General features: G+C 39.4%; 1 protein-coding gene across 1 annotated transcript in view; it reads left to right on the top strand.

Moving 5' to 3' along the window:
- Positions 1 to 27,222, top strand: part of LOC146989430 (fibrillin-1-like) — a 169,644-nt gene extending 142,422 nt beyond the window's left edge. Inside the window, exons 34-39 of the mRNA XM_085773007.1 lie at positions 16,724 to 16,840; positions 19,805 to 19,933; positions 21,473 to 21,592; positions 23,923 to 24,154; positions 24,933 to 25,101; positions 26,688 to 27,222. Coding sequence (XP_085629133.1) covers positions 16,724 to 16,840; positions 19,805 to 19,933; positions 21,473 to 21,592; positions 23,923 to 24,154; positions 24,933 to 25,101; positions 26,688 to 27,131 — 1,211 coding nt within the window. The 3' untranslated portion in view covers positions 27,132 to 27,222. The remainder of the gene's footprint in view (positions 1 to 16,723; positions 16,841 to 19,804; positions 19,934 to 21,472; positions 21,593 to 23,922; positions 24,155 to 24,932; positions 25,102 to 26,687) is intronic.
- Positions 27,223 to 27,649: the final 427 nt, after the last annotated feature.

Here is a 27,649-nt window from a genome sequence, read left to right as displayed (position 1 = left end):
GACCATACACACATATCCAACACACACACACACACACACACACACACACACACACACACACACACACACACACACGGACACACACTGACCATACACACATATCCAACACACATATAATTTTTATTAGAGTAATTTGAGTGTACTTAAAATGTTAATTTTTCTTTCACCACAATCTTCAACAATTCAAATAATTTCCAACCACCATTGTTTAATCTATATTAGTAATAGTCCAACAATGTATTCATGCTGTCATGTTTAAATATATTTGAGTAGACTTCAGCTTTTCAATTTCTTTATGCTAATCTTCAACAATTTAAATAATTTCCAATCATTTCATACAAAATAAACCTCCTTCTTACAGGTTCCATTTGTTAATCTATTTTCACTTATTACTTTAGCCATGTTAGCACTTGTTTATCTGTTTTCTGTAGCAGTGCTTTTTGCAGCTGACTGCAGACTCCTCAACTGTTAGACTTAATAATGCAGGATTTTCCAACACATTCCTCTGCCTTTTCAACATTTCTACTGCTTTTAGACTAAACACACATTTATTACACTTAAACCTAAACAATTCAGGATTTTTTCCATCACGTCATGTCAATCAGCTTCCTGCTTACATGTTCCTTCTTTTTAATCTATTCTCACTTGTTGCTTCAGCTATGTTACTGCTGGTTCATCAGTTTTCCTTGCTGTGGCTAGCTGCAGATTTCAACTCTTCAACTGTTAAACATCTTCAACATGCAGGATTTTAACATTTTCTTCTCCTTTTTTTTTTTTTTTTTTTTACATTTCTACTGCTTTTTGTCCTTAAAAAGGCATTAATCTTCAAGTTATATGTTTCAGCTTCAACGTTAGACTTTTTCAACAGTTCTTCAGCTAATTCAACTTTGTTTCAATGATTTCTTCAGCTTATTCAGCATTGTTTCAGCAATAGCGTTCAGCTGCTTACAGCATTCACACGCATTTTCTGCAGGAAATGCTTTCTTTTTCTAGTTATTATTATTATTCTGAGTCTTCTTCCCTTTTTCTGTGTTTAACTACTTCTTCATACTTTGTGCTATTTCAACAATTCATATATCAAAACGTGCAGCTTTTTCAGGACATTTATGCTATTATTTTTCTCTTTCATACTATTTATACTTTTTAAAATATTTAACTTTTTCTGCAATTTTTTTCCCATAGGAATACATTGAAACAGTCGTCAAACTCTTCAAATCTTCTGCTTCATTCAGCCTCTAATAGCTTCAGCATACTTTCAGCTACAGACTTCATTCAACTTTTAAACTGTTCACAAACCTTTCAACTATTCAGCTATATCTCAGCTTATTGATATCTTCAACAGTTTCAGATATATGTATAGTTTTAAAATCATTAAAATTTCTGACAAAATTCAGATTTAACATGAAAGTCAATGGGACGGAATGTTCGGACGTTGGCAGTTGGTAGAGTGACAGAGGGTCTAAAAATCCTCTCACATTTTTCTCTCTATCCTGCCAGCACGGCCACAGATTACACTCTACACACATAATTTCGGGCATGCTTGTAGACAAGCTCATCCTTGATCTCTTCATGTGCTCAAAAAACCAGAGAGACGAACACAATTTAAACTGGGAGCCTCTGAGTGCAGCCATTTCCCTCTCTCCTCTCATTGACTCCCATTCAAAAGTAGTCGCTGATTTTCTAAACGTCCCAAAGTTTCCAACCTGCGACCCAATCAACAATTTTTACTCTAGAAACACCAAAGTGACATGGACGCGTTCAGCAAGGTCTTATGGTTCGGAAAATGTAAACCTTTTGCTCGTACTAAGTACAGATTTGTCGTACATTAGATCTGTTTGAGGGTGTCACAGAGCAGTTAAAGCCTATGGTTAAAGCTGCCACCATACCTTAAAGCCACCAGCCAACAGTTACATGGTAACCTCAACATGGCAACCTCACCATGGTAACCTCACCATGGCAACGTCACCATGGCAACGCACACACATTCTCTCTATTTGACTGTCTGTCGGTCACACACACAAATGGACACACACTGACCATACACACATATCCAACACACACACACACACACACACACGGACACACACACACACACACACACACGGACACACGGACACACACTGACCATACACACATATCCAACACACACACACACACACACACACACACACACACACACACACACACACACACACACACACACACACACGGACACACACTGACCATACACACATATCCAACACACATATAATTTTTATTAGAGTAATTTGAGTGTACTTAAAATGTTAATTTTTCTTTCACCACAATCTTCAACAATTCAAATAATTTCCAACCACCTAGATATTGTTTAATCTATATTAGTAATAGTCCAACAATGTATTCATGCTGTCATGTTTAAATATATTTGAGTAGACTTCAGCTTTTCAATTTCTTTATGCTAATCTTCAACAATTTAAATAATTTCCAATCATTTCATACAAAATAAACCTCCTTCTTACAGGTTCCATTTGTTAATCTATTTTCACTTATTACTTTAGCCATGTTAGCACTTGTTTATCTGTTTTCTGTAGCAGTGCTTTTTGCAGCTGACTGCAGACTCCTCAACTGTTAGACTTAATAATGCAGGATTTTCCAACACATTCCTCTGCCTTTTCAACATTTCTACTGCTTTTAGACTAAACACACATTTATTACACTTAAACCTAAACAATTCAGGATTTTTTCCATCACGTCATGTCAATCAGCTTCCTGCTTACATGTTCCTTCTTTTTAATCTATTCTCACTTGTTGCTTCAGCTATGTTACTGCTGGTTCATCAGTTTTCCTTGCTGTGGCTAGCTGCAGATTTCAACTCTTCAACTGTTAAACATCTTCAACATGCAGGATTTTAACATTTTCTTCTCCTTTTTTTTTTTTTTTTACATTTCTACTGCTTTTTGTCCTTAAAAAGGCATTAATCTTCAAGTTATATGTTTCAGCTTCAACGTTAGACTTTTTCAACAGTTCTTAAGCTAATTCAACTTTGTTTCAATGATTTCTTCAGCTTATTCAGCATTGCTTCAGCAATAGCGTTCAGCTGCTTACAGCATTCACACGCATTTTCTGCAGGAAATGCTTTCTTTTTCTAGTTAGTGTGAATGCTGCAAGCATTCACACTATTGTTATTCAAATCTTTATACTTATTATTATTATTATTATTATTATTATTATTCTTACTTCTTCTTCCCTTTTTCTGCGTTTAACTCCTTCTTCATACTTTGTGCTATTTCAACAATTCATATATCAAAACGTGCAGCTTTTTCAGGACATTTATGCTATGTCTTTTCTCTTTCATACTATTTATACTTTTTAAAATATTTAACTTTTTGTGCAATTTTTCTCTCATAGGAAATACATTGAAACAGTCTTCAAACTCTTCAAATCTTCTGCTTCATTCAGCCTCTAATAGCTTCAGCATACTTTCAGCTACAGACTTCATTCAACTTTTAAACTGTTCACAAACCTTTCAACTATTCAGCTGTATCTCAGCTTATTGATATCTTCAACAGTTTCAGATATATGTATAGTTTTAAAATCATTAAAATTTCTGACAAAATTCAGATTTAACATGAAAGTCAATGGGACGGAATGTTCGGACGTTGGCAGTTGGCAGAGTGACAGAGGGTCTAAAAATCCTCTCACATTTTTCTCTCTATCCTGTCAGCACGGCCACAGATTACACTCTACACACATAATTTCGGGCATGCTTGTAGACAAGCTCATCCTTGATCTCTTCATGTGCTCAAAAAACCAGAGAGACTTACACAATTTAAACTGGGAGCCTCTGAGTGCAGCCATTTCCCTCTCTCCTCTCATTGACTCCCATTCAAAAGTAGGCGCTGATTTTCTAAACGTCCCAAAGTTTCCAACCTGCGACCCAATCAACAATTTTTACTCTAGAAACACCAAAGTGACACGGACGCGTTCAGCAAGGTCTTATGGTTCGGAAAATGTAAACCTTTTGCTCGTACTAAGTACAGATTTGTCGTACATTAGATCTGTTTGAGGGTGTCACAGAGCAGTTAAAGCCTATGGTTAAAGTTGCCACCATACCTTAAAGCCACCAGCCAACAGTTACATGGTAACCTCAACATGGCAACCTCACCATGGTAACCTCACCATGGCAACGTCATCATGGCAACCTCACCATGGCAACGTCACCATGGCAACGCACACACATTCTCTCTGTTTGACTGTCTGTCGGTCATACACACACACACACACAAATGGACACACACTAACTACCACACACACACATCCAACACACACACAAATGGACACACACACACAAATGGACACACACTCACCATACATCCAACACACACACACACACACACACACAAATGGACACACACTCACCATGCATACACATCCAACACACACACACACACACAAATGGACACACACTAACTACTACACACACACACACACACACACACACACACACACACACACACACACACACACCATACACACACACACACACACACACACACAAATGGACACACACACACACACAAATGGACACACACTCACCATACACACACATCCAACACACACACACACACACACACACACACACACACACTAACTACCACACACAGACACACAAACACAAACACACACACACCCAACAAACATACAACCACTTACCAAACACATAGCCTACACAATTTACACAATTACACACAAACAGACACACATGCACACAAAACAAACACACACACAAATGGACACACTAACCGCACACACTTTTCCTACAGTTGTCTGACTGTTTTGTATGTACCTCTCTATCTTCCTGTTGTAGTTAATGGACTCGTTGCTGTTAATTTTGTTCTTTAGCTATTTAAACTGAAAATACACATTTCCCCATTTTGGTCATGTTGAACACATTGTTTTACACGTATCCTAAACTACTGAGGCTCTTCTCAACCATTTCACACCATTAAACCCGCTGTTTACATGTTCTACTCCTCAGCTAATGCTCCATCTATATTCTTCAACAATGTTCTTCTGCTGTCAGTTTACAATGTATTTCAGTAGGCATTAACTTTTTTCCTAATTCAGGAATTTTTCAAACTCTTCTTTGACAATTCAAGTAATTTCCAGCCATTTCATACAAAGTCTCACATCTTCTACTTTTAAATATATTCTCAGCCATTGCTTCAGCTATGTTAGTGCTGGTTCATCAGTTGTCCTTCCTGTCAGGTTAGCTACAGATTTCATCTATTTAACCATTACATTTAAACATGCAGAATTTCAATGTTTTCTTCTCCCTTTAGTATTTCTACTGCTTTTTACCTTTCTACAAGTTATATGTTTAAGCTTTTTCCCTCCTAGGGATGAATAAAGTATTCCTCTACTCTCTACTATACTCCACTCTACTCTACTCTACTCTACTCTAATCTACTCTACTCTACTCTACTCTAGCATTAGTCTTTTCAACATTGCTTTAGCAGTTTCGTCAACTAATTTAGCATTGATTCAACAATTTCTTCAGCTCATTCAGCATTGCTTCAGCAACAGCGTTCAGCTGCTTTCAGCATTCACACGCATTTTCTGCAGGAAATGCTATCTTTTTCTAGTTATTATTATTATTCTGAGTCTTCTTCCCTTTTTCTGTGTTTAACTACTTCTTCATACTTTGTGCTATTTCAAAAATTCATATATCAAAACGTGCAGCTTTTTCAGGACATTTATGCTATTATTTTTCTCTTTCATACTATTTATACTTTTTAAAATATTTAACTTTTTGTGCAATTTTTCTCCCATAGGAAATGAATTGAAACAGTCTTCAAACTCTTAAAATCTTCTGCTTCATTCAGCCTCTAATAGCTTCAGCATACTTTCAGCTACAGACTTCATTCAACTTTTAAACTGTTCACAAACCTTTCAACTATTCAGCTATATCTCAGCTTATTGATATCTTCAACAGTTTCAGATATATGTATAGTTTTAAAATCATTAAAATTTCTGACAAAATTCTGATTTAACATGAAAGTCAATGGGACGGAATGTTCGGACGTTGGCAGTTGGTAGAGTGACAGAGGGTCTAAAAATCCTCTCACATTTTTCTCTCTATCCTGTCAGCACGGCCACAGATTACACTCTACACACATAATTTCGGGCATGCTTGTAGACAAGCTCATCCTTGATCTCTTCATGTGCTCAAAAAACCAGAGAGACGAACACAATTTAAACTGGGAGCCTCTGAGTGCGGCCAATTCCCTCTCTCCTCTCATTGACTCCCATTCAAAAGTAGGCGCTGATTTTCTAAACGTCCCAAAGTTTCCAACCTGCGACACAATCAACAATTTTTACTCTAGAAACACCAAAGTGACACGGACGCGTTCAGCAAGGTCTTATGGTTCGGAAAATGTAAACCTTTTGCTCGTACTAAGTACAGATTTGTCGTACATTAGATCTGTTTGAGGGTGTCACAGAGCAGTTAAAGCCTATGGTTAAAGCTGCCACCATACCTTAAAGCCACCAGCCAACAGTTACATGGTAACCTCAACATGGCAACCTCACCATGGTAACCTCACCATGGCAACGTCACCATGGCAACGCACACACATTCTCTCTATTTGACTGTCTGTCGGTCACACACACAAATGGACACACACTGACCATACACACATATCCAACACACACACACACACACACACACACACACGGACACACACTGACCATACACACATATCCAACACACATATAATTTTTATTAGAGTAATTTGAGTGTACTTAAAATGTTAATTTTTCTTTCACCACAATCTTCAACAATTCAAATAATTTCCAACCACCTAGATATTGTTTAATCTATATTAGTAATAGTCCAACAATGTATTCATGCTGTCATGTTTAAATATATTTGAGTAGACTTCAGCTTTTCAATTTCTTTATGCTAATCTTCAACAATTTAAATAATTTCCAATCATTTCATACAAAATAAACCTCCTTCTTACAGGTTCCATTTGTTAATCTATTTTCACTTATTACTTTAGCCATGTTAGCACTTGTTTATCTGTTTTCTGTAGCAGTGCTTTTTGCAGCTGACTGCAGACTCCTCAACTGTTAGACTTAATAATGCAGGATTTTCCAACACATTCCTCTGCCTTTTCAACATTTCTACTGCTTTTAGACTAAACACACATTTATTACACTTAAACCTAAACAATTCAGGATTTTTTCCATCACGTCATGTCAATCAGCTTCCTGCTTACATGTTCCTTCTTTTTAATCTATTCTCACTTGTTGCTTCAGCTATGTTACTGCTGGTTCATCAGTTTTCCTTGCTGTGGCTAGCTGCAGATTTCAACTCTTCAACTGTTAAACATCTTCAACATGCAGGATTTTAACATTTTCTTCTCCTTTTTTTTTTTTTTACATTTCTACTGCTTTTTGTCCTTAAAAAGGCATTAATCTTCAAGTTATATGTTTCAGCTTCAACGTTAGACTTTTTCAACAGTTCTTCAGCTAATTCAACTTTGTTTCAATGATTTCTTCAGCTTATTCAGCATTGCTTCAGCAATAGCGTTCAGCTGCTTACAGCATTCACACGCATTTTCTGCAGGAAATGCTTTCTTTTTCTAGTTATTAGTGTGAATGCTGGAAGCATTCACAGTATTGTTATTCTGTTCGGCCATTTTGTTTCTTTAAACTTATTATTATTATTATTATTATTATTATTATTCTGAGTCTTCTTCCCTTTTTCTGTGTTTAACTACTTCTTCATACTTTGTGCTATTTCAACAATTCATATATCAAAACGTGCAGCTTTTTCAGGACATTTATGCTATTATTTTTCTCTTTCATACTATTTATACTTTTTAAAATATTTAACTTTTTCTGCAATTTTTTTTCCCATAGGAATACATTGAAACAGTCGTCAAACTCTTCAAATCTTCTGCTTCATTCAGCCTCTAATAGCTTCAGCATACTTTCAGCTACAGACTTCATTCAACTTTTAAACTGTTCACAAACCTTTCAACTATTCAGCTATATCTCAGCTTATTGATATCTTCAACAGTTTCAGATATATGTATAGTTTTAAAATCATTAAAATTTCTGACAAAATTCAGATTTAACATGAAAGTCAATGGGACGGAATGTTCGGACGTTGGCAGTTGGTAGAGTGACAGAGGGTCTAAAAATCCTCTCACATTTTTCTCTCTATCCTGCCAGCACGGCCACAGATTACACTCTACACACATAATTTCGGGCATGCTTGTAGACAAGCTCATCCTTGATCTCTTCATGTGCTCAAAAAACCAGAGAGACGAACACAATTTAAACTGGGAGCCTCCGAGTGCAGCCAGTTTCCTCTCTCCTCCCATTGACTCCCATTCAAAAGTAGGCGCTGATTTTCTAAACGTCCCAAAGTTTCCAACCTGCGACCCAATCAACAATTTTTACTCTAGAAACACCAAAGTGACATGGACGCGTTCAGCAAGGTCTTATGGTTCGGAAAATGTAAACCTTTTGCTCGTACTAAGTACAGATTTGTCGTACATTAGATCTGTTTGAGGGTGTCACAGAGCAGTTAAAGCCTATGGTTAAAGCTGCCACCATACCTTAAAGCCACCAGCCAACAGTTACATGGTAACCTCAACATGGCAACCTCACCATGGTAACCTCACCATGGCAACGTCACCATGGCAACGCACACACATTCTCTCTATTTGACTGTCTGTCGGTCACACACACAAATGGACACACACTGACCATACACACATATCCAACACACACACACACACACACACACACACACACACACACGGACACACACTGACCATACACACATATCCAACACACACACACACACACACACACACACACACACACACACACACACGGACACACACTGACCATACACACATATCCAACACACATATAATTTTTATTAGAGTAATTTGAGTGTACTTAAAATGTTAATTTTTCTTTCACCACAATCTTCAACAATTCAAATAATTTCCAATCACCTAGATAGTGTTTAATCTATATTAGTAATAGTCCAACAATGTATTCATGCTGTCATGTTTAAATATATTTGAGTAGACTTCAGCTTTTCAATTTCTTTATGCTAATCTTCAACAATTTAAATAATTTCCAATCATTTCATACAAAATAAACCTCCTTCTTACAGGTTCCATTTGTTAATCTATTTTCACTTATTACTTTAGCCATGTTAGCACTTGTTTATCTGTTTTCTGTAGCAGTGCTTTTTGCAGCTGACTGCAGACTCCTCAACTGTTAGACTTAATAATGCAGGATTTTCCAACACATTCCTCTGCCTTTTCAACATTTCTACTGCTTTTAGACTAAACACACATTCATTACACTTAAACCTAAACAATTCAGGATTTTTTCCATCACGTCATGTCAATCAGCTTCCTGCTTACATGTTCCTTCTATTTAATCTATTCTCACTTGTTGCTTCAGCTATGTTACTGCTGGTTCATCAGTTTTCCTTTCTGTGGCTAGCTGCAGATTTCAACTCTTCAACTGTTAAACATCTTCAACATGCAGGATTTTAACATTTTCTTCTCCTTTTTTTTTTTTTTTTTTTTTACATTTCTACTGCTTTTTGTCCTTAAAAAGGCATTAATCTTCAAGTTATATGTTTCAGCTTCAACGTTAGACTTTTTCAACAGTTCTTCAGCTAATTCAACTTTGTTTCAATGATTTCTTCAGCTTATTCAGCATTGCTTCAGCAATAGCGTTCAGCTGCTTACAGCATTCACACGCATTTTCTGCAGGAAATGCTATCTTTTTCTAGTTATTATTATTCTGAGTCTTCTTCCCTTTTTCTGTGTTTAACTACTTCTTCATACTTTGTGCTATTTCAACAATTCATATATCAAAACGTGCAGCTTTTTCAGGACATTTATGCTATTATTTTTCTCTTTCATACTATTTATACTTTTTAAAATATTTAACTTTTTCTGCAATTTTTTTCCCATAGGAATACATTGAAACAGTCGTCAAACTCTTCAAATCTTCTGCTTCATTCAGCCTCTAATAGCTTCAGCATACTTTCAGCTACAGACTTCATTCAACTTTTAAACTGTTCACAAACCTTTCAACTATTCAGCTATATCTCAGCTTATTGATATCTTCAACAGTTTCAGATATATGTATAGTTTTAAAATCATTAAAATTTCTGACAAAATTCAGATTTAACATGAAAGTCAATGGGACGGAATGTTCGGACGTTGGCAGTTGGTAGAGTGACAGAGGGTCTAAAAATCCTCTCACATTTTTCTCTCTATCCTGCCAGCACGGCCACAGATTACACTCTACACACATAATTTCGGGCATGCTTGTAGACAAGCTCATCCTTGATCTCTTCATGTGCTCAAAAAACCAGAGAGACGAACACAATTTAAACTGGGAGCCTCCGAGTGCAGCCACTTCCCTCTCTCCTCCCATTGACTCCCATTCAAAAGTAGGCGCTGATTTTCTAAACGTCCCAAAGTTTCCAACCTGCGACCCAATCAACAATTTTTACTCTAGAAACACCAAAGTGACATGGACGCGTTCAGCAAGGTCTTATGGTTCGGAAAATGTAAACCTTTTGCTCGTACTAAGTACAGATTTGTCGTACATTAGATCTGTTTGAGGGTGTCACAGAGCAGTTAAAGCCTATGGTTAAAGCTGCCACCATACCTTAAAGCCACCAGCCAACAGTTACATGGTAACCTCAACATGGCAACCTCACCATGGTAACCTCACCATGGCAACGTCACCATGGCAACGCACACACATTCTCTCTATTTGACTGTCTGTCGGTCACACACACAAATGGACACACACTGACCATACACACATATCCAACACACACACACACACACACACACACACACACACACACACACACACACACACACACACGGACACACACTGACCATACACACATATCCAACACACACACACACACACACACACACACACACACGGACACACACTGACCATACACACATATCCAACACACATATAATTTTTATTAGAGTAATTTGAGTGTACTTAAAATGTTAATTTTTCTTTCACCACAATCTTCAACAATTCAAATAATTTCCAACCACCTAGATATTGTTTAATCTATATTAGTAATAGTCCAACAATGTATTCATGCTGTCATGTTTAAATATATTTGAGTAGACTTCAGCTTTTCAATTTCTTTATGCTAATCTTCAACAATTTAAATAATTTCCAATCATTTCATACAAAATAAACCTCCTTCTTACAGGTTCCATTTGTTAATCTATTTTCACTTATTACTTTAGCCATGTTAGCACTTGTTTATCTGTTTTCTGTAGCAGTGCTTTTTGCAGCTGACTGCAGACTCCTCAACTGTTAGACTTAATAATGCAGGATTTTCCAACACATTCCTCTGCCTTTTCAACATTTCTACTGCTTTTAGACTAAACACACATTTATTACACTTAAACCTAAACAATTCAGGATTTTTTCCATCACGTCATGTCAATCAGCTTCCTGCTTACATGTTCCTTCTTTTTAATCTATTCTCACTTGTTGCTTCAGCTATGTTACTGCTGGTTCATCAGTTTTCCTTGCTGTGGCTAGCTGCAGATTTCAACTCTTCAACTGTTAAACATCTTCAACATGCAGGATTTTAACATTTTCTTCTCCTTTTTTTTTTTTTTTTTACATTTCTACTGCTTTTTGTCCTTAAAAAGGCATTAATCTTCAAGTTATATGTTTCAGCTTCAACGTTAGACTTTTTCAACAGTTCTTCAGCTAATTGAACTTTGTTTCAATGATTTCTTCAGCTTATTCAGCATTGCTTCAGCAATAGCGTTCAGCTGCTTACAGCATTCACACGCATTTTCTGCAGGAAATGCTTTCTTTTTCTAGTTAGTGTGACTGCTGAAGCAGTCACACTATTGTTCTTCTGTTTGGCCATTTTCTTCCGCCTTTTTACGGTCTTCTTCTAGTCCTTCATACTTTGTGCTATTTCAACAATTCATATATCAAAACGTGCAGCTTTTTTTGAACTTTATCGGCATTACTTTTCTCTTTTTAACTATTTATACTTTTTCAAATATTTAACTTTTTCACAAAAAATCTCACATTCATCAAAGTCTCAACCTCTCTTCTTCACAACTCCACTGTAGTGTAGGGGTTAGGGTAACTGCTTGCCAACCCTAAGGTCACTGGTTCGAATCCAAGGGAAGAACTCTTGTTATGTTATGTTGAATTCTGCTCTCCTCCCCCGCCTTCAATTGGTTACAGGTGTTTGTTATCTCCTTGATTACTCATACCAGTTTGCAGCACATCATCACATTACAATGAATGACAACAGTTTTGAAAGCAGTGTGCTCTCTGTAGCCGAGTGGCAGAGTAAAGGCTTAGTGATCATATGGTCACGGGTTCGATTCCTGCCTCAGTCTTTTCACTTCATTGCTTGACTTTTGATTCCAATTATTCAGCTGTCATTGGACAGTCTTTGATTCCTCATAGTATAAAGCTCATTGTAACTCAGGTTCTCTGTGGCCATATGGTTAGTGCTCAGCCTGAAATTCACAGACATTTTCATTCTAAGTCATTCAAGCTTGACTCTCAAGCTTTCTTGATGTTGACAGTGTGCAGATCATTAACAGACAACAGTCTCTGCAACTGTGTGTGCACTGTGGCCTAGAGGCAGAGTGGAAGTCTAATGACCATGAGGATGTGGGTTCGATTCCGACCTTGGTCAAACATTTGTATGGTGATCACTGCTTGCACTATTTGCTAATTCTGCAACAGCGTTCAGTTGCTGTCAGCAGTCACACCATTTCCATTCTTGGAAATGCTTTTTCTAGTTATTATTCTTACTTCTTTCACCCTTTTTCAGCAGTTTTCTGCTCCTTCATACTTTGTGCTATTTCAACAATTCATATATCAAAACGTGCAGCTTTTTCAGGACAATATTGCTATTATTTTTCTCTTTCATACTATTTATACTTTTTAAAATATTTAACTTTTTGTGCAATTTTTCTCTCATAGGAAATACATTGAAACAGTCTTCAAACTCTTCAAATCTTCTGCTTCATTCAGCCTCTAATAGCTTCAGCATACTTTCAGCTACAGACTTCATTCAACTTTTAAACTGTTCACAAACCTTTCAACTATTCAGCTATATCTCAGCTTATTGATATCTTCAACAGTTTCAGATATATGTATAGTTTTAAAATCATTAAAATTTCTGACAAAATTCAGATTTAACATGAAAGTCAATGGGACGGAATGTTCGGACGTTGGCAGTTGGTAGAGTGACAGAGGGTCTAAAAATCCTCTCACATTTTTCTCTCTATCCTGCCAGCACGGCCACAGATTACACTCTACACACATAATTTCGGGCATGCTTGTAGACAAGCTCATCCTTGATCTCTTCATGTGCTCAAAAAACCAGAGAGACGAACACAATTTAAACTGGGAGCCTCCGAGTGCAGCCAGTTCCCTCCCTTCCTCTCATTGACTCCCATTCAAAAGTAGGCGCTGATTTTCTAAACGTCCCAAAGTTTCCAACCTGCGACCCAATCAACAATTTTTACTCTAGAAACACCAAAGTGACATGGACGCGTTCAGCAAGGTCTTATGGTTCGGAAAATGTAAACCTTTTGCTCGTACTAAGTACAGATTTGTCGTACATTAGATCTGTTTGAGGGTGTCACAGAGCAGTTAAAGCCTATGGTTAAAGCTGCCACCATACCTTAAAGCCACCAGCCAACAGTTACATGGTAACCTCAACATGGCAACCTCACCATGGTAACCTCACCATGGCAACGTCACCATGGCAACGCACACACATTCTCTCTATTTGACTGTCTGTCGGTCACACACACAAATGGACACACACTGACCATACACACATATCCAACACACACACACACACACACACACACACACACACGGACACACACACACACACACACACACGGACACACACTGACCATACACACATATCCAACACACACACACACACACACACACACACACACACACACACACACACACACACGGACACACACTGACCATACACACATATCCAACACACATATAATTTTTATTAGAGTAATTTGAGTGTACTTAAAATGTTAATTTTTCTTTCACCACAATCTTCAACAATTCAAATAATTTCCAACCACCTAGATATTGTTTAATCTATATTAGTAATAGTCCAACAATGTATTCATGCTGTCATGTTTAAATATATTTGAGTAGACTTCAGCTTTTCAATTTCTTTATGCTAATCTTCAACAATTTAAATAATTTCCAATCATTTCATACAAAATAAACCTCCTTCTTACAGGTTCCATTTGTTAATCTATTTTCACTTATTACTTTAGCCATGTTAGCACTTGTTTATCTGTTTTCTGTAGCAGTGCTTTTTGCAGCTGACTGCAGACTCCTCAACTGTTAGACTTAATAATGCAGGATTTTCCAACACATTCCTCTGCCTTTTCAACATTTCTACTGCTTTTAGACTAAACACACATTTATTACACTTAAACCTAAACAATTCAGGATTTTTTCCATCACGTCATGTCAATCAGCTTCCTGCTTACATGTTCCTTCTTTTTAATCTATTCTCACTTGTTGCTTCAGCTATGTTACTGCTGGTTCATCAGTTTTCCTTGCTGTGGCTAGCTGCAGATTTCAACTCTTCAACTGTTAAACATCTTCAACATGCAGGATTTTAACATTTTCTTCTCCTTTTTTTTTTTTTTTTTTTACATTTCTACTGCTTTTTGTCCTTAAAAAGGCATTAATCTTCAAGTTATATGTTTCAGCTTCAACGTTAGACTTTTTCAACAGTTCTTCAGCTAATTCAACTTTGTTTCAATGATTTCTTCAGCTTATTCAGCATTGCTTCAGCAATAGCGTTCAGCTGCTTACAGCATTCACACGCATTTTCTGCAGGAAATGCTATCTTTTTCTAGTTTCTCCTTCATCTTCCGGCCAGACTTCGGTCCGCTACTAGTCCTGCAACTCGAAGAGTTGCAGGACAAATTATATATCAAAATGTGCGTCCTGATCGGGATCGCTGTGCTATTACTTTTCTCAACAGTTTACGAATTTTTCGCGACATAGTCGCGAAAAACTGCGCAAAAATTTTGCATGTAAGTCAATGGGACGGGCGAAAAAAAAAGACCGAAAAAGACCAATCATTGGAGTTTAACAAAAGTCTACTGCTCAGGCATACTTTCACCTAGAGACTCCATTTAAACTTTAAACAGTAGACACAAGTCTTGTGTATTGTCGTATTACTCCACGTTTTGATAGGTCATATAGTTTTTGATCAATCCCTGATCAATGACCATGATCATTTTTGGAGAAATTATGAGTTTATAATGGGTGTGTATTGCATGGAATGTTCGTGTCAGAGTGCGTGACATCATCGGTTAGAGTGGGAGAGAGTGAAGAAACATTCTGTATTTTTTCTGGATAAATTGCCACCACGGCCACAATTTACACTCTACAGACATAATTTTTTCAGAATTTGTAAGACAAACTTGTTATCTCTCATGTCATGTGCTCAAAATATCAGAGAGACTTACAGAACTTACAGAATCAGCCTCTGAGTGCGGCCACGTCTGTCCCTGCTCCTCATTGAGTCCAATACAAATATTTTCTGAGAGGAGCAGAACGGCCTGATGTTTTAAAACTGCCAGCGTCGCCAAAATATTTACTGTAGAAACACCAAATCGTACCGAAATTTTCAGTAAGTCCTTAGAGCAACATTGATCTGTGTTTTGTTCTGATAGGAGTTACCGTTTTGTCATGCTAAGCCTAATTGTGAGACCGGTTTAGAGGCAGAAAATGGCTGTTTTTCTCCACGTTTCTGTCTGTCTCAGCCTGCGGGGGCCCCTATCGCCGTGGTAACCTCTTTGATCCTCAGGCCAGAGCTCGTTAACTTCATAAACAATCCACCTGCCGCTCGTTTAAATGTTTATAAACACAGACACAGCTAAATCAGACTGACACAGGATGCAGCTACTAACTAACTATGTGACAAGTCAGTCACACACACACACACAGACTCTAGAGCCAGCTTCATGTGATTACAGTCACACACACACACACACACACACACACACAGGTAACCTAATGTGGTTACAGCTCCTCCATATCAGTGCTTATAGAAAGATGATCATGTGTCTGTCTGATCAGCTCTGTCTTGACCTTAAGATCGTGGGTTTGATTCCCATGTTGACAGAGATGGCACAACCGGCAGTAGCTCCCGTGGCCCATTCAAAATTTCCCAAGAGGAAATTTTCTAGTTTGATTTGTAGTTACATTAAAATGGACTTCATTTCCTATGATGCCCTAGGAGCAAGACGCTAACTTAACGTGATTACGTCAGTGTTGTTGTTGTGTAGTCGGCCATGTTTGTTGAACCCCGAAAACTCGCACACGCTGTTTGTTTTTCTCCTTTCTTTTGTTATTATCATCAACTAAAGTTCTTTTGAATGGAAGAAAACGCCGTCATGTTTTAGTTTGAAGTTAAATCTACAACACACTGGAGCACACACACACACACACACACACACACACACACACACACACACACACAACTACAGTATATATGTGTGTCTGTATATGTGTGTGTGTGTGTGTGTGTGTGTGTGTGTGTGTGTGTGTGTGTGTGTGTGTAGCTGACTCTTCTCCTCTGTTCCAGATCTGGACGAGTGTTCGACCAAACAACACAACTGTCAGTTCCTGTGTGTGAACACCATCGGAGGCTTCACCTGCAAGTGTCCACCGGGCTTCACACAGCACCACACGGCCTGCATCGGTACGCACACACACACACACACACACACACACACACACACACACACACACACACACACAACCACACGGCCTGCATCGGTACGCGCACACACACACTGCAAAAACTCAACATCTTACCAAGAATATTTGTCTTATTTCTAGTCAAAATAAATCTCATTCTACTTAAAATAAGACTCATCACATTAAAAGCAGCTTGTTTTTAGACACTTTTTATTTCTTTCAAGCAGATTTTCAATTGAAATAAGTAGAAAAATCTGACAGTGGAGCACTTCCCCTCTTCAAATCCCGACTGAAGACTTTCCTTTTCACCCAAGCATTTAACCTCCCCTAAGTATTTTTTTTTTGTGTGTGTTGTACTTTACTGCATCTGTAAAGCGTCTTTGGGTCACTGAAAAAGCGCTATACAAAATTAATGAATTATTATTATTATTAAGTTTTTCTTCCTTATTACAAGCACAAAAAACTTGTTTCACTGGCAGATTTTTCTACTTATTTCAAGTGAAAATTAGTTTCAAACAGGTGAAAATGATCTAAAAACAAGTTAATTTTTAGGTGATGAGTCTTATTTTAAGTGGAAAGAGATTAGTTTTGACTAGAAATGAGACATTTTGACAAGAAATAAGACAAATATTCTTGGAAAGATGTAGAGTTTTTGCAGTGCACAGAGAAGCTTCACTACATCACAACACTTTGTCGTCTCTCTCTCTCTGATCTCGTTAAGTCGACCGGTCGTCGTCCGTCGTCATGGCGGCTTAGCGGAGCTCTGTTGTGGAACGGAGCCGTGTGTCGCCGTGACAACCACAGGTTCACTGTTTCCAGACCATAAAGCAGCTTCATGATCTCACACATCAGAAACCCTCAGTCTGACAAACCCCTGGCGTTACAGGGCACGTTACTTTAAAACAAGTAATTAGTTACAGTTACTACGTAGTTATTTCCCCCAAAAAGTGATTGAGTTAGTAGGCTACACTGCAAAAACTCTACATCTTTCCAAGAATATTTGTCTTATTTCTAGTCAAAACTAATCTCTTTCCACTTAAAATAAGACTCATCACCTAAAAATTTACTTGTTTTTAGATCATTTTCACTTGTTTCAAACTAATTTTCACTTGAAATAAGTAGAAAAATCTGCCAGTGAAAGCAAGTTTTTTGTGTTTGTAATAAGAAAGAAAAACTTGCTCCACTGTCAGATTTTTCTACTTATTTCAAGTGAAAATCTGCTTGAAAGAAGTAAAAAGTGTCTAAAAACAAGCTGCTTTTTAATGTGATGAGTCTTAGATAATTAGATTTATTTTGACTAGAAATAAGACAAATATTCTTGGTAAGATTTTGAATTTTTGCAGTGGTAAGTGAGTTACTACATTATAAAAGTAACTAACTACCTGGAAAAGAAGCCTAAATATTGCCTTACATTTTTATAAAATGCTCAAATATGTCAAAATGACTTGGACTCGCCCCTAAAACTCCTGTTTATGAGGAACTAACCAACTCAGTCAGTATCCCTCCGCCTGTGTGGAGGGATACTGACTGAGTTGGTTAGTTCCTGATAAACAGCTTTTTTTTTTTCCGACTAGTTGATGTAAATGTGTAAATAACGTACTAAACTTTAACAGGTGAGTTATTATTTAGTGACGGGACGTCTTGAGTCAAGTTAACGGAGCCTTTTATAAAGTTTTATAGAGTTTTACCAGAGCTGAAGTTCATCACATTCTGGTTCCAGTAAAGGAAGTGAATGTGGTTTCTGCTCTGTGACTAAAACACCAGTTTCTACTAGTATTACCAGTACTACTACAGGTACTACTACAGGTTTCTGATCCTTCAGAGTTTAGTTGAGTGAGATAATCTTCACATATGAACTCCTTTTCTACCGTATCTGAAGCTTAATGCCACGTCCAGAAGTAAAAAGCTAACGTACGGCTTTAACGGACGACTACACGTCACCACCACTAAACTTTCCACTAGTTTCAGCTGCTTTATGGTAAAAACATTCATGTCTAATGGGGAAATGGGACTGTTTCTACTTGTTGAAGAGCCATAAATACCATCAGATAACCTCCATTAGACACTCTGGACGTTTAATTAATTGTAACTGAACAAAGTTGTGCCGTTCTTCCCATCACTGATCCTCACTCTCTAATCATCACTGTAACTGTTTCTGTTGTAAAAACTCTACCAACCAGACGTTTGTTTCAGCTCCGACTCCGTTTCCAAGGTTTAATCTGTTGAATCTCAGACGACGGTTAAAAAAATTCACAATCACACAGTTTATTTATTAACCGACGTTCAGAGATGACGTCTCTCTCCGCTGTGATGTTCTTCCCTGAAGACGTGAACCGTCGTGTCCAATCCGACATCTGAAACACAATCTGAACCTGCGTCCAGGAGAAACAGCTGCACTGCAAAAACTGAAAGTCTTACCAAGAATATTTGTCTTATTTCTAGTCAAAACAAATCTCATTCTACTTAAAATCAGACTCATCACATAAAAAGCAGCTTGTTTTTAGACACTTTTTACTTCTTTCAAGCTGATTTTCACTTGAAATAAGTAGAAAAATCTGATAGTGGAGCAAGTTTTTCTTTCTTATTACAAGCACAAAAAACCTGCTTTGACTGGCAGATTTTTCTACTTATTTCAAGTGAAAATTAGTTTGAAACAAGTGAAAATGATCTAGAAACAAGTTCATTTTTAGGTGATGAGTCTTATTTTAAGTGGAAAGAGATTAGTTTTACTAGAAATTAGACATTTTGACGAGAAATAAGACAAATATTCTCTGAAAGATTTATAGTTTTTGCAGTGCGTCTTCTTGAGCTGAGATGATTTTAGCCAGAAGAGACGAGGTCAAAGAGTGAGCGTTCACACTCACCGGTCGTCAGAGATCAATCAGCACTGATATCATGATTCTGTCTGAACCTCTCCTCCTCCTCCTCTGTGTGTGTGTGTCTGTGTGTGTGTGTGTGTGTGCAGACAACAATGAGTGTGCGTCCGACCCGAACCTGTGCGGCTCCAACGGCGTCTGTCAGAACACGCCGGGCAGCTTCAACTGCGACTGTCAGAGAGGATTCTCCCTGGACCCCAACGGACAAGCCTGTGAAGGTCTGGACCTCCAGAACCAGAACCAGAACCAAACCACCACAGTCCTAACTGAGTTTATAACTGTCTGGACCTAAATGTGTCCAAAACCAAAGAACTGATTATTGATTTTAGACGTAAGAAGGAAATTGGGTAACACTTCACTTGAATAGGTATTCATAACCATGACATAACAGCTGTCATAACCATCAATGAATACTTCTGACAGCTGTGGTTAAGTGTCATTCGGTAAGTTATGTCACTTTTGATGCAAAGTTGACATTGTTTGAGATGTTTTTGTTCTGACAACTTGACATAAAGACAATTTAAACTGTCATAGCAGACCTAATGGATAAACTTTAACAATGATGTCAAGTTGTCAGAACAAAAACATCTCAAACAATGTCAACTTTGCATCAAAAGTGACATAACTTACCGAATGACACTTAACCACAGCTGTCAGAAGTATTCATTGATGGTTATGACAGTGTTATGTCAATCTTATGAATACCTATTCAAGTAAATAGTAAATAACCCTAACCCTAAAAGTGTTACCGGAAATTCCTACTGAGTGCATCATACATAACAAAAAAGTTGAAATACTTGGGGCCTCTTTTTGACGACCATCTCAAATTGAGGACAACAGAGAATTAATCTTCTCAGGAAACTAAATTCTCTCTCAGTCGGACCTGTTATACTCTGTCGTTTTTATCTATCTTTGTATTTATTGAGAGCGTTAAGTCCTGTTCTAAGATGACCAGAGAGAAACTACGAGACTTAAGTTCCTTCTGCAAACAGCAAATCGCCGTTATGTCCTTCCTTATGTAGGCTACAGTATAAAACAAATCGCTTCTCTAAATCATTCGTCCCCTCTGCACTCAGACTTTTAAATTCTTCATAGGGTCATTTTCTATATTTGTTAATTCTTAAAGCAATGTGTTTTGTAAATTACTTCTACTTATACGGTAGCTTCTTTTATACTTATTATCCATTATACACTGCAAAAACTCAAAATATTTCCAATAATACAGTATTTGTCTCATTTCTAGTCAAAACTAATCTCTTTCCACTTAAAATAAGACTCATCACCTAAAAATCAACTTGTTTTTAGATCATTTTCACTTGTTTCAAACTAATTTTCACTTGAAATAAGTAGAAAAATCTGCCAGTGAAAGCAAGTTTTTTTGTGTTTGTAATAAGAAAGAAAAACTTGCTCCACTATCAGATTTTTCTACTTATTTCAAGTGAAAATCTGCTTGAAAGAAGTAAAAAGTGTCTAAAAACAAGCTGCTTTTTATGTGATGAGTCTGATTTTAAGTAGAATTAGATTTGTTTTGACTAGAAATAAGACAAATATTCTTGGTAGATATTTGAGTTTTTGCAGTGTAAGCTCCATGTTGTCTAATGTGTTGTATTGACTATGTCGTCTGTATGAACCACGACAACCTGCTGCTCTAAACCCCTTGTGGGATTAATAAAGTTGTTTGAATTGAACCAGCTGAGTCAGCACAGAGAACAGGCTCTCACAGTGTGTGTGTGTGTGTGTGTGTGTGTGTGGGACAGACATGGACGAGTGTGACGGGAACCACCGGTGTCAGCACGGCTGTCAGAACCTGGTGGGTGGATACCGCTGCAGCTGTCCACAGGGATACCTGCAGCACTACCAGTGGAACCAGTGTGTCGGTCAGTAACACACACACACACACTCCTCCCCCTAACCCTATAACCCTTCACCTCCGTCCTTCACCTCCGTCCTTCACCTCCGTCCGGCCGCTCTGCTAGGGATGGGAATCGAAAACCGGTTCCTCTTCGGAACCGGTTCCAACTTGGATCAATTCTTGGAATCGTGTGCGTGTCTGCTTTAACGATTCCCTTATCGATTCCGTTTGGTTCAGAAACTCGCGCATTAATTGATTAATGACGTTACGTAACGTTCCGTTAAAATCAATCTTCATTATAAATGAGGGTGCTTAGTGTTTATATCCACACGTCACCGTTTGTTCTCACAAAATAAAGTTAGTGTGGTGTCTGTGTGGAGCGGAGCTGCTGACAGATGCAGCTGACAGTGACGTTTCCTCATCACTAAACCTGTGAGCCAGAGCCACCCTCCGGTCCTCCCTCCCTCACGTCGTGAGGACAGGACAACGTCTCCTGAACAGGCTACATGTCTATTCTTTCTGTTTTTCTCTCTTTATTCTAATCACTTCCTTTCAGGTTTTGCTCGTAGCCACGTGAAACGGTAGCTGCGCCCTGTGTCTTTTCTCTGGCGCGCTCTCTCTCTTTCGCTCGCTCACTCGCTCACTCCGCATAAAAACGAACGTTATGAAAACAATAACCTACAGATGCATAAAAACCATGTAATGGAAACATTGTTAAATTCCTCCTGTGAGCACAGCTGCCCCACAGCCACAGTGGTCTAGTGTTAACCTGTCCAGGCAGGTCGGTCCTATCTACTTTTTTAATGTCAGAGCCATTAATGCAGTGTTTTCAACCTTGGGGTTGGGACCCCATGTGGGGTCGCCTGGAATTCAAATGGGATCGCCTTAAATGTCTAGTAATTGATTAAAAATAAATAAATAAATAAATAAATAAACTAATTATTTTTCACAATCTTAAACAACTATATTCTTGATATATTCACTTTCTTGAATAAATCAAGATAAAATAAAATGCAGCATATACAAATATCTGAGCTTGCTCATCTTGAATGAGGGTCACCAGAAATTTGTGATGTCAAAAGGGGTCATGAGCCAAAAATGGTTGGGAACCACTGCATTAATGCAAACAAACCCATTTCTCTTTTATTCCCTCACCCAATGAGAATCGATAAGAGAATCGATAAGGAATCGAATCGATAAGCAATATCGATAATGGAATCGGAATCGCTAAATTCTTATCAATACCCATCCCTACGCTCTGCAGATACAAACATGTTTCTAAATGTTTTTACATTGTCACAGTGTCTCTGTGGAGAAAATAGCATTGTGCTAATGCTAATGCTAACTGGCCGTCAGCCGGTTCAACATTTTTGTCAAACTGGCCCATTGCCATAATCCCTACAGTCATAGCAGTTGCCTTTAATTGTCGGTGCAAGCTATTTTTAGAACGGCGGAGCAGAGCCGTGAGCTGCTCAGAGCTACGCTACGGAGGCTCATTATGGGATTTCTTGGTTTCCCTCATCATCAAACTCATCAAATACACAATCCAACAACTCCACAACGCTCTGGTGGACAAGTTGTGAGCTGCACATTCACCACGCTATGAGATAATAACACAACGTTACCACACAGAGTTGTTTTAGAGGGAAATTCATGTTAAACCTCTGATGCACGTTTTTCATCAAGCAGACTCTGTATTTCCCTCTAAAACAACTCTGTCTGGTAACGTTAGACGAGACCAACATTTATCTCCTAGAAATAATGTAACCAGCCGGTGGTAAACCTCTAAAAACCTGCGGGTAAGTTAATTAGCGATAGTTTTCTCCCCCGGGATGATGACGGAGGTTGGCCGGCCGAGCAGCTCTGCAGACCGGCTGCTGTCTCTGTGATGTCCCGGTCGCTGCAGAGCTTCACTTCTCTGAAAAACATCGGAGCAAACTTCTAAACAGCCGTCGTTTGGATCAACTGGCCGTAGATTTGAGATCTAAACAGTTACTTTCTCACATTAAAACATATAAAAGTTACATAAAGTTACATAATAACAGCGCTAGAGTGGGAAATAAAACAGCTTTTCACCTGTTTTACAGCTACTGCTACCGGTTGCCGCAAAATGCATTCTGGGAAACTCGTATACTGTTACTGCGGTGTGAACGGTGTCGGTCTGTTGAAGTAGCAGACTGAATCCTACATTCAGTATGCAGTATACACTATATAACGCAGTATGTAGTAGGCAGTACGGTAGTATGCGGTTTCGGAAACAGCCTCTGTGTCTCTGTCTCTCTGTGTCTTTGTCTCTCCATCTCTCCATCTCTCTGTGTCTCTGTGCTGACTTCCTGTCCCGTGTCCCGTGTCCAGATGAGAACGAGTGTCTGAACAGTCAGATCTGCGGCGGAGCGTCGTGTCACAACACTCTGGGAAGTTTCCGCTGCCTCTGTCCGACCGGCTTCAACTACGAGCAGACGAGCGGCGGCTGCTCCGACATCAACGAGTGCTCGGCCACCGGGAACCCCTGCAAGTTCGGCTGCTCCAACACCGACGGAGGTTACCTGTGTGGATGTCCAACGGGATACTTCAGGGCCGGACAGGGGTAAGGCTGTCTCTGTCTCAGTCTCTGTGGACACTAGCTACGTTTACATGCAGTTAATATTCAGGTTTCTGAAACATTCGGAATAACCCGTTTACATAAAACTCAAAATCTTTCCAAGAATATTTTTCTTATTTCTTGTCAAAATGTCTCATTTCTAGTCAAGTCTAGTCTAATCTCTTTCCACTTAAAATAAGACTCATCACCTAAAAATTAATGTGTTTTTATATCATTTTCACTTGTTTCAAACTAATTTTCAATTGAAATAAGTAGAAAAATCTGTCAGTGAAAGCAGGGTTTTTGTGTTTGTAATAAGAAAGAAAAACTTGATGAAAAAATGATCTAAAAACAAGTTAATTTTTAGGTGATGAAGTTTTGACTAGAAATGAGACATTTTGACAAGAAATAAGACAAATATTCTTGGAAAGATTTTGAGTTTTTGCAGTGTACGGTAGTTCCTGTAGGTCAAGTACCTAGATTCCATCATGCGCAGAACACAAATTAATATTCCTTTCAATGGGGAGATCCCGATGGGCGTATACATGACCAAATATTCGGGTTAGAAAAGGAGTAACCCAGGGGTCTTTTTCAGGTTTTTAAAAACCGGATGGGTTTTTCAAAAAGGTTATAGGTGTTTACATGGCCGTGCGCAACCTTATTGCTAATATTCCGGTTATGAAAGGGTTATTGACTGCATGTAAACGCACTCACTGTCTGTCTGTCTGTGGCCGTGTGTGGCCGACTGTGACCGACTGTCTGTGACGGTGTGTCTGTGCTGCAGCCACTGCGTGACGGGGATGGGCTTCCCCAGCGGAGGGCCGGGGGCCGAGGAGGACGACAACTCTCTGTCTCCTGAAGCCTGCTACGAGTGTAAGATCAACGGCTACAACAAGAAGGGACGAAGACGACGCAGCGTCAACTCCACTCAGGACACACTGGAGGACACACAGGTAAATAGACTGTAGTCTGTCTGTAGTCTGTCTGTAGTCTGTCTGTAGTCTGTCTGTAGTCTGTCTGTAGTCTGTCTGTAACAGGTCTCGTCTCTCCAACATGTTGCTTTCAGCCTTTTTCCCAGTTTCTCACCAAAGTTTTAATTAATGAATCACACATAAATTAGAAAACGTGACTGGTCGCTCTACAAACCCTTAAAGGGATACATTTTTTTTTCTTGCCTTGCCTCACTCCCGAGTCCATGACCAGCAGATAGACACCATCCTTTCCACTGTGCGTGCAGTAACAAGGGAGATAGAGCCGTATCGCCGTAATTAGCTTAGCTCAAACACTGGAAGTGTGTAGGTAGTGTTAGCCTGCCTCCATCTAAAGGCGCTAATTAGCTTAGCTCAAACACTGGAAGTGTATAGGTAGTGTTAGCCTGCCTCCACCTAAAGTCGCTAATTAGCTTAGCTCAAACACTGGAAGTGTATAGGTAGTGTTAGCCTGCCTCCACCTAAAGTCGCTAATTAGCTTAGCTCAAACACTGGAAGTGTATGGGTAGTGTTAGCCTGCCTCCACCTAAAGTCGCTAATTAGCTTAGCTCAAACACTGGAAGTGTATGGGTAGTGTTAGCCTGCCTCCACCTAAAGTCATCAGAGAAACTCTTCAGCAACTCTAAACGGAAACCGGCGGGCCGATCTTGGTCTCAGAGCTACAAAACTCTCCGGTAAGGCATCTTGAGCGGTCAAATGCCGCTAACGGGACGAGATCGGTCAAAACGGAGGGTTCAAGCAAAGATGCTTTATTTTGGTTCAAGCTAGCTACATCGAGGGTAGGTTAGCTTCCTATTTCAAAGTAAAAGCACAAATTCTATCGTCATGGTTTTCTGTATGTAAAGGGCAACGGGTGTTTTATTTTGTCAAAGTAACAGGAAGTGCATTGGTCACAACAGCTAGCTTGAGTAGCGCCGAATTCGTCCCAACAAAATTGTAAACAGCTGGTATTTAGACAAATTAACGACACACTGCTGATCTAAACGGCTACTTTCTCACCTAAACATGTTTGAAATGTGGATAAAGTGAAATATTTACAGAGTTTAGAGCTAAAATGAAATCAGCTTCTGACTGCTGATTTCAGCTCAGGTAGGAGGCAGGCTAACACTACCTACACACTTCCAGTGTTTGAGCTAAGCTAATTAGCAGCTTTAGGTAGGAGGCAGGCTAACACTACCCATACACTTCCAGTGTTTGAGCTAAGCTAATTAGCGACTTTAGGTGGAGGCAGGCTAACACTACCTATACACTTCCAGTGTTTGAGCTAAGCTAATTACGGCGATACGGCTCTATCTCCATGGTTACTGCACGCACAGTCGAAAGGATGGTGTCTATCTGCTGGTCATGGACTCAGGAGTGAGGCAAGACACAGAATTTTTTTTTTGGCATATCCCTTTAAGGTTTCAACTCTGGAGGCTTGTTTCACTTTTTTAAACGCTGTCTAAACGAAACATCCCACAAAATATTTTGTCGCTTTCTCGCGCGACCATTGTCGTGCTAACAGCGCCTCAGTCTGACCTGTGTGTTGTCGTCCTCTTCTTGTCCTGCAGCTGAGCGACAGCGACGCCGATGACGGCGGCGACGGCGGCGAGCTGAGCCTGGCCAGCGTGGACGTGGACGACACGCTGCAGCTGCACCTGAACATCAGCGACCTGAGCGGCCGCCGCCACATCCTGCAGTTCACGCCGGCGCTGTCCACGCTCAGCGACCACGTGCGCTACAGCATCGACTACGGCAACGAGGACGGCTACTTCAAGATCAACCAGCGCGACGGCGTCAGCTACCTGCACCTGGCCGGTAGCGCTAGTGGTAGCGGTAGCAAGAAGAAGTCATCATCGCCGCCGCCGCCCGGGGCGTACGAGCTGCACATCAGCAGCCTGACGCTCTACAGGAAGAAGGAGCTAGCGGCGCTGGAGGACCGGCACGATAAAGACTACCTCACGGGACAGCTGGGGGACGTACTGAAGATGAGGGTGCAGATCGTCCTGCATTAACCGTCACAAGACTGAGGCGGGAAACGTGTTGCCGGTAGCAACGCCTCCTGGCTCCACGGAGGAGGAGGAGGAGAAGAGCTCGCCACCAAAGAGACTTAGAGGGAGGGGGGTGGGGAAGGGGGGGAGGGGGGGTGTCATTAGTTTGCCAAAGATGATTCTACATATCATAACAATAGACCGAATCACCTTCTGGGTAGAAAACCAGCACCTAATTTGAATGAGAACAGTAGTAAACGAACGAGAGTTTAGCTATATATCATGTTTTTCACGCCACTATCAGCGTGTTCACACCGGGCGCGAGGCGAATTTTTCGCGCAATAAGATTACATACAAAGTCAATGTACAGACGCAAATGGATGCGAATTTGTGCCGGCGGCGCGAATGACGCGAATGAAGCGAAAGCACGAAATTCGCCCAAAATATTCGCGCGAATGCCGCGAGTAAAAACAAATATTCCAGCGGGCAAACTCGAGCGAGTAGAGCGAGGCGAATATTTTACTCGCGCCCGGTGTGAACGC

Source organism: Trachurus japonicus, chromosome 3, assembly GCF_045865225.1.
Source record: "Trachurus japonicus isolate A0001 chromosome 3, Traja_1.0".
Taxonomy (NCBI): domain Eukaryota; kingdom Metazoa; phylum Chordata; class Actinopteri; order Carangiformes; family Carangidae; genus Trachurus; species Trachurus japonicus.
Note: the sequence above shows the minus strand (reverse complement) of the source record. Positions and strands in the feature narration are given on the sequence as shown.